Source organism: Chrysoperla carnea, chromosome 5, assembly GCF_905475395.1.
Source record: "Chrysoperla carnea chromosome 5, inChrCarn1.1, whole genome shotgun sequence".
NCBI classification, from domain to species: Eukaryota; Metazoa; Arthropoda; class Insecta; order Neuroptera; family Chrysopidae; genus Chrysoperla; species Chrysoperla carnea.
In genome coordinates this window covers 21,419,817-21,432,725 of record NC_058341.1, presented here as the reverse complement: position 1 = coordinate 21,432,725, position 12,909 = coordinate 21,419,817, and the positions used below count along the sequence as shown (strand labels likewise).

Genomic DNA, 12,909 nt, shown 5'->3' with positions numbered 1-12,909 from the left:
TACGGCTTTTTATTAGAAAACTTAATAATCATGTGTGTAAATTCTATGTTGTAAATTCATTTTTTTTAACCGACTTCAAACAAAAAAGGAGGAGGTTATCAATTCGACTGTATTTTTTTTTAAGTGAAAATTATACATTGAACTGTCAAAATTTGACAGTTCACGTACTTATACATCATCAACAGAGAGCGCCAAAAAACTGCGTTTAAATATCTCAAAATTATATTGTATTTTAAATATTTTTTTTACACTTAAATACAGCATTTTTAAACAGTAATTATATTTTTTACTTTGTTATAACGGTGGAAACTATGAATTAAAAATATAAAAAAATACATGAATATTCCCTATTGGACACGTAATTTCCGAGAAAAACCGGAAAACTCGACAAAAATAGAGTTTTTTTAATTTCCTCATAACTTTTTTCTAATGGCTACAAAGTTTTAATGATGCAAAAAAAAAAGAAAACAAAAAATTAATATTTTCCATACAAATTATTTCATTTTTTTAAATTTTTTTACAAATACAGTTTTAACAATTTAATACAAAAATATTTTAGTTCATTAATCACGTTGATTGTATCCGGTTTTATTTATTTCGTCAAGATTTTTTCGTTGTTAAAAGCATAGAGCTTCAAATGATAGCTGTCTCCATTCCCTTTCATGAAGTCTACGTTGATGTTTTATTATAATTACCAGATTGTCCACCAGATTTATGTAATAAATGAACATCCGATATAACAATTTCATGTGATAACTTCTTACACATATCATAAATAGTTAAAGCTGCCACAGTACATGCAGTTAAAGCTTCCATCTCACAACCAGTACGATCCATACATTCCACATACGATTCAACTTTAATTTTTGATTCTGTTTCCAATAATTCACATTTAACTTGGACGGACGTTATTGATATTGCATGACATAAAGGTATTAATTCATGTGTACGTTTTGCACCCATAATACCAGCTAATTCACTGATATTTAATATATTCCCTTTATGCGAATGGATTTGAGTCGATTGATTTTGTTTGATTACTTGTATGATATGGATTGGTAATTGAACGTAACATTGTGCTTTGGCTACACGTTGTGTTATTGATTTTTTACTTACGTTCACCATATTGGGTTTACCATCTTTATCTAGATGTGTTAATTTATGAGTACAATAAAGTCGGATTTGATTATTATTTATTAATATTGATTTATGATTGAATGATAATGAAAATCTTGTATTTGTATCTATAAATAAAATGTTGTATGTCATTTCATTGGATTCTTAATTATTTTATTTGGAATAATTAATTAATTAATTTAACCACCTATTAATATCATAGGACGATTCTTCATTTTTGATAAATTCAGCATACCTAGAAATTGAAATTATTTGTAATTAATATTTTTAGAAAATTTTTAGGATGTTTTTAGCTAGATTCAGATCTAAAATTGAGCCTATAAATTTAAATTAGAAGATTTTAAAGAACAAAATATAGTCGTGTCATTTTAGCATTTCATAGAGAATTTTTTTAGACTAGAAATTTATGAATTCAAGTATTTACATACCTGCATGTTGTTGTTTCTTCCTTCGAACAGCTGCATTAATCAAATATACTAATTCGTCTTCATTGAATTGTTCCGATCGTATAAAATCTCGTAACGATACTTCAGTATTACCAAACAAACATACTTTCAAATTCCCATCAGCTGTAATCCGCAGTCGATTACAAGTATTACAAAAATGATTCGTCATCGATGTTATAAAACTAATTTTTCCTTTAAATTCCGGGATTTTAAACGTTTTCGATGTATCATTTTTATGATTTTCTAATTTTTCTAAATTCGGATATTTTAATCGAATCGCATTCAACATTTCTTGAAATGATACCATAGTGGTTTGATTCCATTTATTACCATCGAATGGCATATATTCGATAAAGCGTACATCGACATTTAGATCTTTTGTTAGGTCAACGAAATCTAAGAGTTCATCGTCATTAATGTTTTTCATCAGAACACAATTAATTTTTGGTTGATAATCGAGTTGTAATGCTAAATGTATACCAGCTAGGACGCGTTCGTGTCCTTTACGGCGTGATAATTCGATAAAGCGGTCTGGTTTTAGCGTATCCAAACTTATGTTGATTAAATCCAAACCCGCTCGTTGGTACTTAACTAATTGTTTGGTTAATGTTAAACCATTTGTTGTAATTCCAACTTTTTGTAAACCTTTTAATTGTTTTAATTCATCTGAAACATTCATACCAGTAGAATAAATTCTAGGGTTTACTTTGTAAAATGAAAAAGCATGCATAAAGTCACCAATTCGACTGCTGAATCAGTGCAATGTATATGTCGCAGTCAATTAGCTTAATTAGCCGTTCAGTTAACAGCCTAGCCTTTTTAATATACGGCGCCGTTCAACTAACGATCTGAATGATATTCAGTCGTAACGTCTAATACAACATTTAATGATGTTGCTGGCTAATTCTTAGGCCATTTTTGTACAATAGGGTGACCTACGATGCCACAGACAGGCAGACAGACACATGCACATAGCGGCCAAGCTTATAACACCCCTTTTTGGATCGGGGTTAAAAAATAATATGTACTTGACTTTTTATAAAATTTAATTTTGCTAAAGCTCTTGCATGAAACTTTTTTTGTTAGTTATCGCCATTTTCGAGAAAATTGGAAAATAATACACTTTTTTCACATTCAATAATGAACAAAATAATTAATTTTTTATCTACTTGATCCATTTTATTCATTCCTACGTACGAAAAGCAATTTTATTTGGCATTGAAATTCTGCAACTTTTTTTTGTCAATTAACTCACTGTTTCCCTGGGGCGATACGGATCTAATTACCATAGAATTTGATTTTATACTTACATATAATATCTGTTAAATCTCTTCGTATTGTTGGTTCACCTCCCGTTAAACGTATTTTAGTAACGCCATGTTGTACAAATAATTTTGATATATAAATAATTTCATCGGTCGTTAATAATTTGGATTGTTTTGTTAATTGCACACCTTCTGATGGCATACAATATTTACCTAATAAAAAATAATACTTACTTTAATTACATTCATATGCATGCGATCACAATTTTACACATGTGTGTAACATACTTACATCGTAAATTACATCGTTCCGTTAACGAAATACGTAAATAATCATGAAATCGTCCAAATGTATCTGTTAACGTACTCGTATTATTATTTATACTTGTACTGTTATTGTTTATTGATTCATTCTTTAAAACATATTGTTTCTGTTGATTTGAATAATACTGTCCTTGTATATTATTTACATTTGATACAAGTAATTGTAATTCTCTTCGAAATTTAATCATTATTTATTAATCATTTACGTTTGCAGATGCAATGTGTACTAAACTTAATATACTTAAGTAAGGTACTTATAATAAGTACATTACTTTAACTAATATTTGTTCACATTTTAGTTTTTTTATTTTTTATAATGTTTGTTTGAATACCACTTCCAATACTACACTTTTTTCATTATTCAGCATAATGATCCTTGAACTGTCTTTTATCAAAAAACTAATAGACAATTTAATTTGACGTTATAAACGAGACGTCATCTTCTTAAACATTGTTGTTATTACACTACTCTAGTGTAAGTAAAGAAGGGTGGTATCATATCATTGTATAATAAGATTATCTTTTTCTACTTACACTCAAAGTAAATAGAGTATACACTAAAAGGTTAAAAAAGAACATATAGCATAAAATTCATTAAATTTACTTGATGCAAGAGTTAAAACAAGGCTATGCATTGTTGATTGATTGTTGAATCTGTTAGCGTATCAAAACTTAAGATTTTAAGAAATTATGGAACTAAAAACAGTTCCTTTTAACACAATTGCCATCCCTAAATTTTAATTTTTTCACAATAATAAAAAAATCGACCCATTTTATTTTTGATTGCAAAACGTTCAAGCAAATACTTCAATTCATATATTTGCTTGTTATACCTATATGAAATATACATAGTATATTAAGTTTAGTCCCAAGTTTGTAACGCTTAAAAATATTGATGCTACGAAAAAAATTTTCGTATAGGTGTTCATAGAATCACCTAATTAGTCCATTTCCGGTTGTCTGTCCTTCTGTCTGCCAACACGATAACTCAAAAACGAAAAGAGATATCAAGATGAAATTCTTACAGCGTACTCAGAACGTAAAAAGTGAGGTCGAGTTCATAAATGAGCCACATAGGTCAATTGGGTCTTGGGTCCGCAAGACCCATCTTGTAAACCGTTAGAGATAGAACAAAAGTATAAATATAAAAAATGTTCCTTATAAAAAAACAAAACAACTTTTGTTTGAAACATTTTGTCGTAAACATCACTGTTTACCCGTGAGGGTGCAAATTAGGCGTAAATTGTAAAGTATGTATTACATATGGGAATATCAGTTATATTAGTTATGTATGTGTGACAATCAACACTGTTTATGCATTGTATTTCAACAATTAACTCAGTCAATTGTTTGTTATCACTTGTCTATTTCTAAATTTGAGAGACATCATATAATTATACGCAAATTGAAGTTTTATGCATTTTAACAAAAAACCATGATAACTTCGATTTCCGAACATTGATTAAAGTATTTAAAAGTTGCAGTTTTGCAAAAAGTCAATTAGTTTTTTTTATTAACAAAACAAGTTGCGTAATGTAAACCAAACTTGAGTAAGTTTGGCTTTAAAAGGGTTGATTTAGCACTCGTTGACATTTTTTGGCAGCTCGTATTAGAAGAGTGATATCTAGATATATACCAGTCTTTATATATTACCTTAAATACTACTACCTACTTGTGCATCCGCTCGCAATTCGCTCTAATCATATAATTGAATACAAAAAAAAGACAAGAAAAACAATCTCTAAAAAAACTTAGCAAATGTCGCTAACTCGTAAGGAAGTTAGATAGAACCATTTTCTTTTTTGTTGGTGAGTCACTTTTAGATTCACTTTGTATAGCTACATTTTCCACAAACAAACCACCAGAGTACACCACTTACTAAAAATTTAAAAATGAATAATTTGTTAAATTTTTGAAATAACAAAATAAAATATATTTAGATATACAAAATCAAATTATGACCATAGTTTTATTTATTAAATATATTTAAAACGAATTATTTATTTATAAATTTTATTATAAATAAAAAATAATTATTTATAACATGGTCCTAAATGGGTTGAATGTACAGCAGCAAGCAGCCATATTGAAATGTAAACATTTGACATGAATTCGATTGTGTTTAGTAATTAATAAGTTAAAATAATATAATTTGTTTATTAAATATGTTTATTATTTAGTATTTTATTTATAAATAATCAATAAATTAATTTGAAAAAGACTGAAATATATAATTTAAATACAATACATTAAAATGATACAAGTAATTAAATAGTAATTATAAAATGAGTCTAGTATAATAAACTATAACTGTAATATAAAAGTGGAATACCTTTTAGAAGAATATGATCCTATTTAATAAATGAGTTTAAAAATAAATTTAAAAAAAGATACAAAGAAGTTTAGTTTAGCGGTAAAGTGTAGATGAGAATATTCTGTTTAAAATGAAATTAAAATAGAATCTAACTTAGAAAAGAATATGTGATCAAACAATAATATTATTTAAAATATTCACTATTTGAAAATAAAATAAAAGTAAATAAAACATTTGTATGGGTAGTGAAGCAATACATGATATGGAAACAGAATCTGTTAAATCTGAACAAAGTTCAAGATCTAGACGATCACGTACACATCGTGATCGTGATCGTGACCGTGATCGAACTACATCGAATCATCGACAACATTCACATAGAAGTACTAGGTAATTTGTTTATACTTTAATTATTATTTGATTTTTTCCTAGGACACAAAGTTTTAATGATAAATCAGAAAAATTTAATATAATGGTGCGAAATTTCGTTCGCTCGAATCTGGTAGGCTACGATTTCGTATCCCCAAAATAACCGCACGGTTATCTGATTAAATTAGACACATAAACGACATAACTGGCTATGCTTGTGAAGATTTTTTTGCAGTTTCCTTTCAGAAACTCTAGCCGTTGTAAATTAAATGATCTACCCTATATAATGAAAAAACTAATTTGGTCTAAGATAAAGGGCACTTGAAGTAAGAGTTAAGACAGCGGTATTTGATTTTCAAATGATTGTAGAATACTAGAATTCAGAATAAGTATTAGTAGACGATAGGAATAATGGCATCTGGTAGGCTACGATTTCGAACTAGTAGGATCTCGTTGGCTACTCGTAGGCGATCTCGATCTAGTAGGATCTGGTAGGCTACGACAACGGTATTTGATTTTCGAATGATTGTGGAATTCAGAATAAGGAGTAGTAGACCATAGGAATAATGGCTAGAGTATTTTATCTGGTTAAACATGGCCCCGTCGTCTTTAACTCTTATCTGGCAAACTTGTAGAAACGAACGGTTAAAATGTTGAAACCGGATTAATCTTTTAACACATGAAGCCGAGTTTTTAATATTTTTGTAAAAATTATTTGGTTTACTTTCTGAGAATATAATTATAGGACCTAGATAATGTTTGCTAGTTACTATTATCCCTCATAGAGGAATTTTCCGTGTGCGAACGTAAATCTAATTTAATTACATGTATTGTAGAAGTAATAAATCAACTATATTACAACGCAACAAAGACGCTGAACACATGGCTCCATCACCATATCAGACAACAGTAACAATGATTGACAGTGGTAACAATGGTGGTAATAACAATCAAGAAATCATAGAAGTACAGATATTACCACAAGATGATAACTGGGGTGAAAATACTACAGCTATCACAGGTAATGCATCAGCTTATTATATTTTCATAGCTCGCCTAAAAAAGTATTACTTCAGAAATTTGTAATTTATTCATTTTAATTAGGTAACACATCGGATCAATCTCAGTCAATGGAAGACGTACTAAGTGCAACAACTGGTGGTACTGGCGGTCATGGTGGTCTCTGGTCAAACGATTTAGATACATTCGGTAGTGTTACCTTAAACGATGGCAGCTACACCTTTACTAGTTATTGTATGAAATATTTAAACAACATCATCACATTACTCCTATCATTAACATCAATTATAAGCCCTGTTTTAATGGTAATATTACCAAAATTAGGCATCTTCACTGCATTATCGTCATCGACATTACAATTACAACGAAGCAGCACAACATTACAACATTTACAATGTAATGCAGAATGTAAAGGTCTTTTAATATCATTAATATTTAAATTAATTATATTAATTATAGGTTCATATATGTTATTTATTAGACAACGTTCTTATATATTTAATAATAATATAAGTAATAATATAAATAAAAATAATAAATTAAATAAATTAAAAAATGTAAATAAATCATTTATTAAAATGCCATATATATATATTTATAAAATATTTATATTATTATTAATATTTATAAGTACATTTACATATTGGTTATTTTATTATATACAAGTAACAGAGGTTGCACAAAGTGCGACTACTCTTAACGAATCTGTTACATATCAATCGTTAGTATCATATGCGATTTATTTAACTGATACACTGTTATTGATACATTATTTAGCTGTTATATTGATTGAATTAAAACATTTACAACCGATGTATTATATCAAAATTATACGATCACCAGATGGACAATCACGATCATATCCAATTGGTGAATTTAGTATACAGCGTGCGGCTGTATTTGTTTTAGAACGTTATTACACCGATTTCCCAATTTATAATCCATATTTGGAGCGTATTCCAACAAAACGACATAATTCAGGTAATACAAATAAAAATCATTCATCAACCGCTAGTTTTAAGTTTTATGAAGTTGATAATGTTGCAACAACAAATAATACAACTTTGTTGAATAACGTTATTCAACAACGAACTGGGAGTACATGTAATACAACTACAACATCTCGTAATCGACGTGATTCTAGTCATCATAATGAGAGGTTTTATGAAGAACATGAATATGAGAGACGTGTTAAGAAACGTAAAGCACGTTTAATAACCGCTGCTGAAGAATCGTTTACACATATTAAACGTTTAAATCATAATGAATTTAATAATACAAATGGTACGGGTCAAATACCAATGGATTCTCAAGAAGCTGCACAAGCAATCTTCCCATCTATGGCACGAGCTTTACAAAAATATTTACGTGTAACGCGACAACAACCTCAACATACGGTTGATTCGATATTACAGCATTTATCAAACTGTTTAAAACATGATTTAACTGCACGAGCATTTCTTGAACCGTATTTAGTACAAGAACCAGTGTTACAAAATGATAAAGAACAAGAAAAACAAACACAAACTTGGGCTTTAATATCGGATCAATTGTTGTCACGTTCAATTCAACATAATTGTTGTTTTCAATTAAGACAGAATGATATTTCATTGTTGTGTACTATTAAACAATTACCTAATTTTAATTTGACTGAACATATTGTTGATGTTAAATCAAATAAATTTGTGTTACGATTAAATTCTGAGACTTCTGTTTGAGTCATATTGACTGGTTCATAAGTAAACTTATAATATTTTATTCACAAGAATTAGTTTTATATATTTTTTTTAATACCAAAAATAATTATTAATAAATATCAGTTTTGTTCTGATTGATTCTTTGTAATCAACTAATCATTACTGATGATTTTTAAGTCTGCAACTCAACCCTTAAAAAATAAAATTCGAACTTATTCTTCGTACTTAATTGATTTTTAATGTGATTTTACTGTAAAATATTCAAGAAAATTAACTTTTCTTAATTTTAAATTGTATTTAGAAAACACAGCGTTAAATCAAATAAATTTGAGTGAAAGTGACACAAATCATTTCCCAGGGCGAATTTAGTTGAATATATTCTCACCATTTTAATATTTAAAATGGAATTTATTGTAAAATATTAAAGAATTTAAATCCACTCAAAATTTTTGTCCCTAGCGGTACAAAATGGGAATACACTCGCATCAATTGGGCCCATAACCTGGAGTTATTAAAATGAGGATGAGTTGTAGTACCTAAATAGAATTAGTTAATAAAATTAAATGAATCTCAACGATAAGTTGAATTTCAACAAAAAATTTGTATTTGTACTTACCTCTAACATTCGACTTCAAATTTTATGTACATAGCATTGTAGTTCGAATGAAAAGTGGTTTAACGAAGCTAAGTAAATTTTTTATTGCAGAATTATTTTTAATAATGCTACTAAGCAAATTTTATTTGAAAACCAAATGTATTAAACGCATAAAGTATGATAAAGATTTAAAAAAAAAAAAACGTTTGGATGCGTTTAGCCGATAAAAATGCTGAATCATTTTCATAGAGGGTAACTTACCAGGACATATTATGTAAAAAAATTATATAGAATGCCTTTAAAAGGTCTGTATAACGCTTTATCAAGTAAAGTGCAGCTAATAATAGGCTAATTGAGATACTCTCCTAATTCCACCCCCAAATGGTAAGTTTAGCTAAATTTCTTTATTTTGAGCTACATTTTAACGTACGTTGTACAGACTTTTTAGAGGCGCCTTCTATACAACTTCGTGTCTTAAATAAGTGTTCGCAAACGCGATTTTTTCGGCTAAGCTCAACTGACGATTTAAAAAAAAAAAATTAGATAGAAATTATACGTACTACGTCCTATGCAACAAATAATGTATAAGTTATTTAAAATAAGAACGTAAACTATTTATTTGTAATTAAATAAGTAATATTTTAAATTTTATAAGTAAATAAAAACGTAGATAGGCTTTTTATAATACATTTATATATTTAATATTTATAGCTTTTTTATACTTTTTTTAAAGAATATTTTTTATTTTATACAAATAAATCACACAATAATTAATTGTATTCAATGCTCATTACTCAAATAAATTTTTATTCATGCACTGTGGTTGTTTTAAATTGCATCTCGTTAAATCATGTCAATACAGGCCAGCAAGTATCATCCAAGAGGTGGGAGGGGGTTCAAACTTTTGTTCATTAAGTTAGGTCATAAAGTTAATAAAAACAAGAAACTCCTTTTTTCGAGTAAGAGAATATTTTATTATATCAAAATGTGATATTCAGACATTATTTTTCAATGAGTTAATTCTGCGAGGTATAAAAAAAAACCTTTCCAAAATTCTGACAGTGTCATTCTAAAATCGTTGTTGTCACAGGTAAAACTACCAGAACGCGAAGCATTTTGTAGACATTTGGAAACGCATTTTCATGGCAAATATTGAGTGCTTGGAGGAAATGTTTGTCGCACTGTCCGTAACCGATTCACAGTTTAAAAAGATTAGGAAAACAAAAACTATCATTTCATTAAGGAGAGCACATTCTAAACATTTGTCACAAGCGCTGTATATAGTCAATACGACCCTGGTAACAGGCCATCAGAATTTCTTGCAGAAATTTATGATGGTGTGCGCTATATGATATGTCTCGAACATAATTTCTTAAGGTGTTATCAGCCTAAAGGCTAAAAAGCGAATACATGGTATAAATGTAGCTTTAGGTGAGTAATGACATGAGTTCATTGTTGGAATAGTAAACAAAACCACCGATAGACTGCGGTAGATAACTTACATGAATGATGCACATGTAAGTACTTACATGACATGTATTTATTAAATTAAATATTATTTATTTATATATATTAAATAATTTTTTATCGATTTCCATTAGAATTGAATCCTTAAATTAAATATAAACATAAAAATGTCAAGTGAATCAAAAAAAAGTGCTGCGGATAAAGATAAAAGTAAGGTTATGTCATCTAAAGAAGATATTTATGCTGGATTTCAAGCATTACGCTCTGAACAAAGAGCATTAGCAAATAAATTATCTGAATTAGAAATGGATTTAAATGAACATAAGTAAGTTTTAAGTATAATTCATAATATTAAGATTCTGATGGAAAGTTTATTACCATCAATCATACATTTACAACCGCCCACTCACAGAATTTCTGGTAAATCTTTTAAGAAAATTGTCTTAAAATAGTAAATTCATTGAATTTTGACGAATGGATGATGTAACAATTGGACTTAATACACTTTTTTTCTGGGATAGAGAACCTTATGCAAATTAAGGATTAATTTATTCGTAAATAAAACAATAAAGTAAATAATTTGTTGGTGTTTTGGTACCATTATCGATCTTAAAATTATTAAGTAATGATAAGAAACGGATTGAAGCGATTCATTAATTTTATTAATAGTTTACCTGAAATTTTGAGAATGTTGTTTATAAAATAGTAATTACTGAAGTGTAGATGATCAGATTCAATACTGTAAGTGTAGGTTGTAAAATACACGATACCCACGGCTAAAAAGTAAAAGAGAACCAAGATATTCTCTTTATTTATTGCAAACTCTCAATTTCAAAATATATTCACCAATATTAAAAATTCAGAACACATTTTTGACAAGAACCACGCTCCTTAAATGAGCTGGCGGAACAAATGAATGTAAACCTGATATGGGTACCGGGACATTCCAGGAAATTGTGAAGCCGACGAGCTTGCCAGAAATGGTACAATGCTGCCGGACACAAGCATCAATAAATACCCGGGAGTTCCATTTGCGAACTGCAAGTTACTCCTGAAAAAGGCCAATCTTAGATGGAGGGAAGAACGTACTTGTGGTACTACAAGACAAATATGGTCTGAGTACAATCGCAAGCGTTCCAAAGTTCTCATATCACTTCCAAGGGCCTCTGTTCGCAAAGTTGTTAGTTCGCAAAGCTGCGGCTATCACAGGACACTGGCTGGGCGGCAAGCATGCTGAACGCTTAGGCCTGGCAGTGTATCACGACTACTGCAGGAGCTGTCACAGTGGTGACGAGGAGGAGACAATGTCTCATCATCTCTGTCACTGCCCAGCTCTTGTCATGAGGAGATGGACTTACTTGAGCCAGCTTTTCTTTGACGACCTCTCGGATCTAAAGTCAGTCGACTTCAAAGCCCTCCTGCTGTTCTTAAACAGCTCCAAATGGTTCATGGAGTAGTGGCCGGGGATGGGCCAACCCATTAACGGTATCACAACGGACCCTATGGTCTAAATGTGTCCCACCCCAGAACAGTAACTCTAACCTAACCTAACCTAACCTACAATAGTTTAATTTGACAATAGATGTATTAGTTTTATATAAATTTCTTTTAATAATAACAATATGAATTATTTACAGAGTTGTAATCGACACATTAAAATTAGTAAATGAAGATCGTAAATGTTATCGTATGATTGGAGGTATTCTATGTGAACGTACCGTTAAAGATGTTATGCCAATCTTACAGACAAACAAAGAACAACTAACAAAAGTAATTGAAGCGTTAAACGAACAACTTACAAAGAAAGGCGTTGAATTAAATGAATACAAAGAGAAACATAACATTAAGATACGTGGACAAGATGACGATCTATCACAAAAAGATAAAGATTCTGGTACCGATAATAGTGGTTCGGGTAATCAAGATAAAACATCTACACGTGGCAATGTTTTAGTTGCCAATTCATAAAACTACAATCTTCGACACATACACACACATATGATTACACACTTGTTTTTGTCTTGTTTACTTCTACCCATTTCTAACACTTAAATTTATTTTTAATTCTAATTTGTTCATCATCGTTTAATATTAATAATTATATTATATTTAATAAATAATATTATTAATCAAAGTATGAAGTCTATGTCTTTTGTTTTGTAAAACTATCCCTTTCCGCCCCGACTTTTTTTCTTTAATAGCAACAGAGAAGAATTATTTTTCGAATTACTATAAAAACAACCAAGATAAAAACCTCCAAAGATTTGTTTGTATC

General features: G+C 29.3%; 3 protein-coding genes across 5 annotated transcripts; 2 read left to right on the top strand and 1 right to left on the bottom strand.

The window, feature by feature from the left end:
• Window positions 1-534: 534 nt before the first annotated feature.
• LOC123299750 (molybdenum cofactor biosynthesis protein 1) lies at window positions 535-3,380 on the bottom strand. 3 transcript variants are annotated; one of them, XM_044882083.1, is made up of 5 exons: window positions 3,141-3,380; window positions 2,894-3,061; window positions 1,566-2,249; window positions 1,325-1,372; window positions 535-1,244 (listed from the first exon to the last, which is right to left on the bottom strand). In XM_044882083.1, exons 1-5 carry the CDS (start codon window positions 3,358-3,360, stop codon window positions 670-672), a joined length of 1,695 nt encoding a protein of 564 aa, XP_044738018.1. In that variant the 5' UTR covers window positions 3,361-3,380; the 3' UTR covers window positions 535-669. The 3 variants fall into 3 exon arrangements, with proteins under 3 accessions (XP_044738018.1, XP_044738019.1, XP_044738020.1); XM_044882084.1 differs by lacking the exon at window positions 1,325-1,372; XM_044882085.1 differs by lacking the exon at window positions 535-1,244 and having other exon boundaries at window positions 1,286-1,372.
• Window positions 3,381-5,574: 2,194 nt separating this feature from the next.
• LOC123300143 (vang-like protein 2-B) lies at window positions 5,575-8,593 on the top strand. Its single transcript, XM_044882634.1, has 4 exons — window positions 5,575-5,876; window positions 6,692-6,876; window positions 6,960-7,365; window positions 7,447-8,593. Exons 1-4 carry the CDS (start codon window positions 5,725-5,727, stop codon window positions 8,591-8,593), a joined length of 1,890 nt encoding a protein of 629 aa, XP_044738569.1. The 5' UTR covers window positions 5,575-5,724.
• Window positions 8,594-10,629: 2,036 nt separating this feature from the next.
• On the top strand, window positions 10,630-12,713 carry LOC123300585 (prefoldin subunit 2). Its single transcript, XM_044883177.1, has 3 exons — window positions 10,630-10,684; window positions 10,769-10,959; window positions 12,272-12,713. The coding sequence occupies exons 2-3, from the start codon at window positions 10,802-10,804 to the stop codon at window positions 12,600-12,602; spliced, it is 489 nt and encodes a 162-aa protein (XP_044739112.1). The 5' UTR covers window positions 10,630-10,684; window positions 10,769-10,801; the 3' UTR covers window positions 12,603-12,713.
• The last annotated feature ends 196 nt before the right edge of the window (window positions 12,714-12,909 follow it).

What these genes read in the sequence shown, in the direction of transcription:
- LOC123299750 (XM_044882083.1), bottom strand. Translation starts at nt 3,360, where the DNA reads ATGATTAAATTTCGAAGAGAATTACAATTACTTGTATCAAATGTAAAT. An exon ending in GGAACGATGTAATTTACGAT is followed by an intron (nt 3,062 to 3,140) that starts GTAAGTATGTTA and finishes ATTTTTTATTAG; the next exon opens with GTAAATATTGTATGCCATCA. An exon ending in AGATTTAACAGATATTATAT is followed by an intron (nt 2,250 to 2,893) that starts GTAAGTATAAAA and finishes TGAATGTTTCAG; the next exon opens with ATGAATTAAAACAATTAAAA.
- LOC123300143 (XM_044882634.1), top strand. Translation starts at nt 5,725, where the DNA reads ATGGGTAGTGAAGCAATACATGATATGGAAACAGAATCTGTTAAATCT. An exon ending in AAATACTACAGCTATCACAG is followed by an intron (nt 6,877 to 6,959) that starts GTAATGCATCAG and finishes CATTTTAATTAG; the next exon opens with GTAACACATCGGATCAATCT. An exon ending in TTATTTATTAGACAACGTTC is followed by an intron (nt 7,366 to 7,446) that starts TTATATATTTAA and finishes AAATAAATCATT; the next exon opens with TATTAAAATGCCATATATAT.
- LOC123300585 (XM_044883177.1), top strand. Translation starts at nt 10,802, where the DNA reads ATGTCAAGTGAATCAAAAAAAAGTGCTGCGGATAAAGATAAAAGTAAG. An exon ending in ATGGATTTAAATGAACATAA is followed by an intron (nt 10,960 to 12,271) that starts GTAAGTTTTAAG and finishes AATTATTTACAG; the next exon opens with AGTTGTAATCGACACATTAA.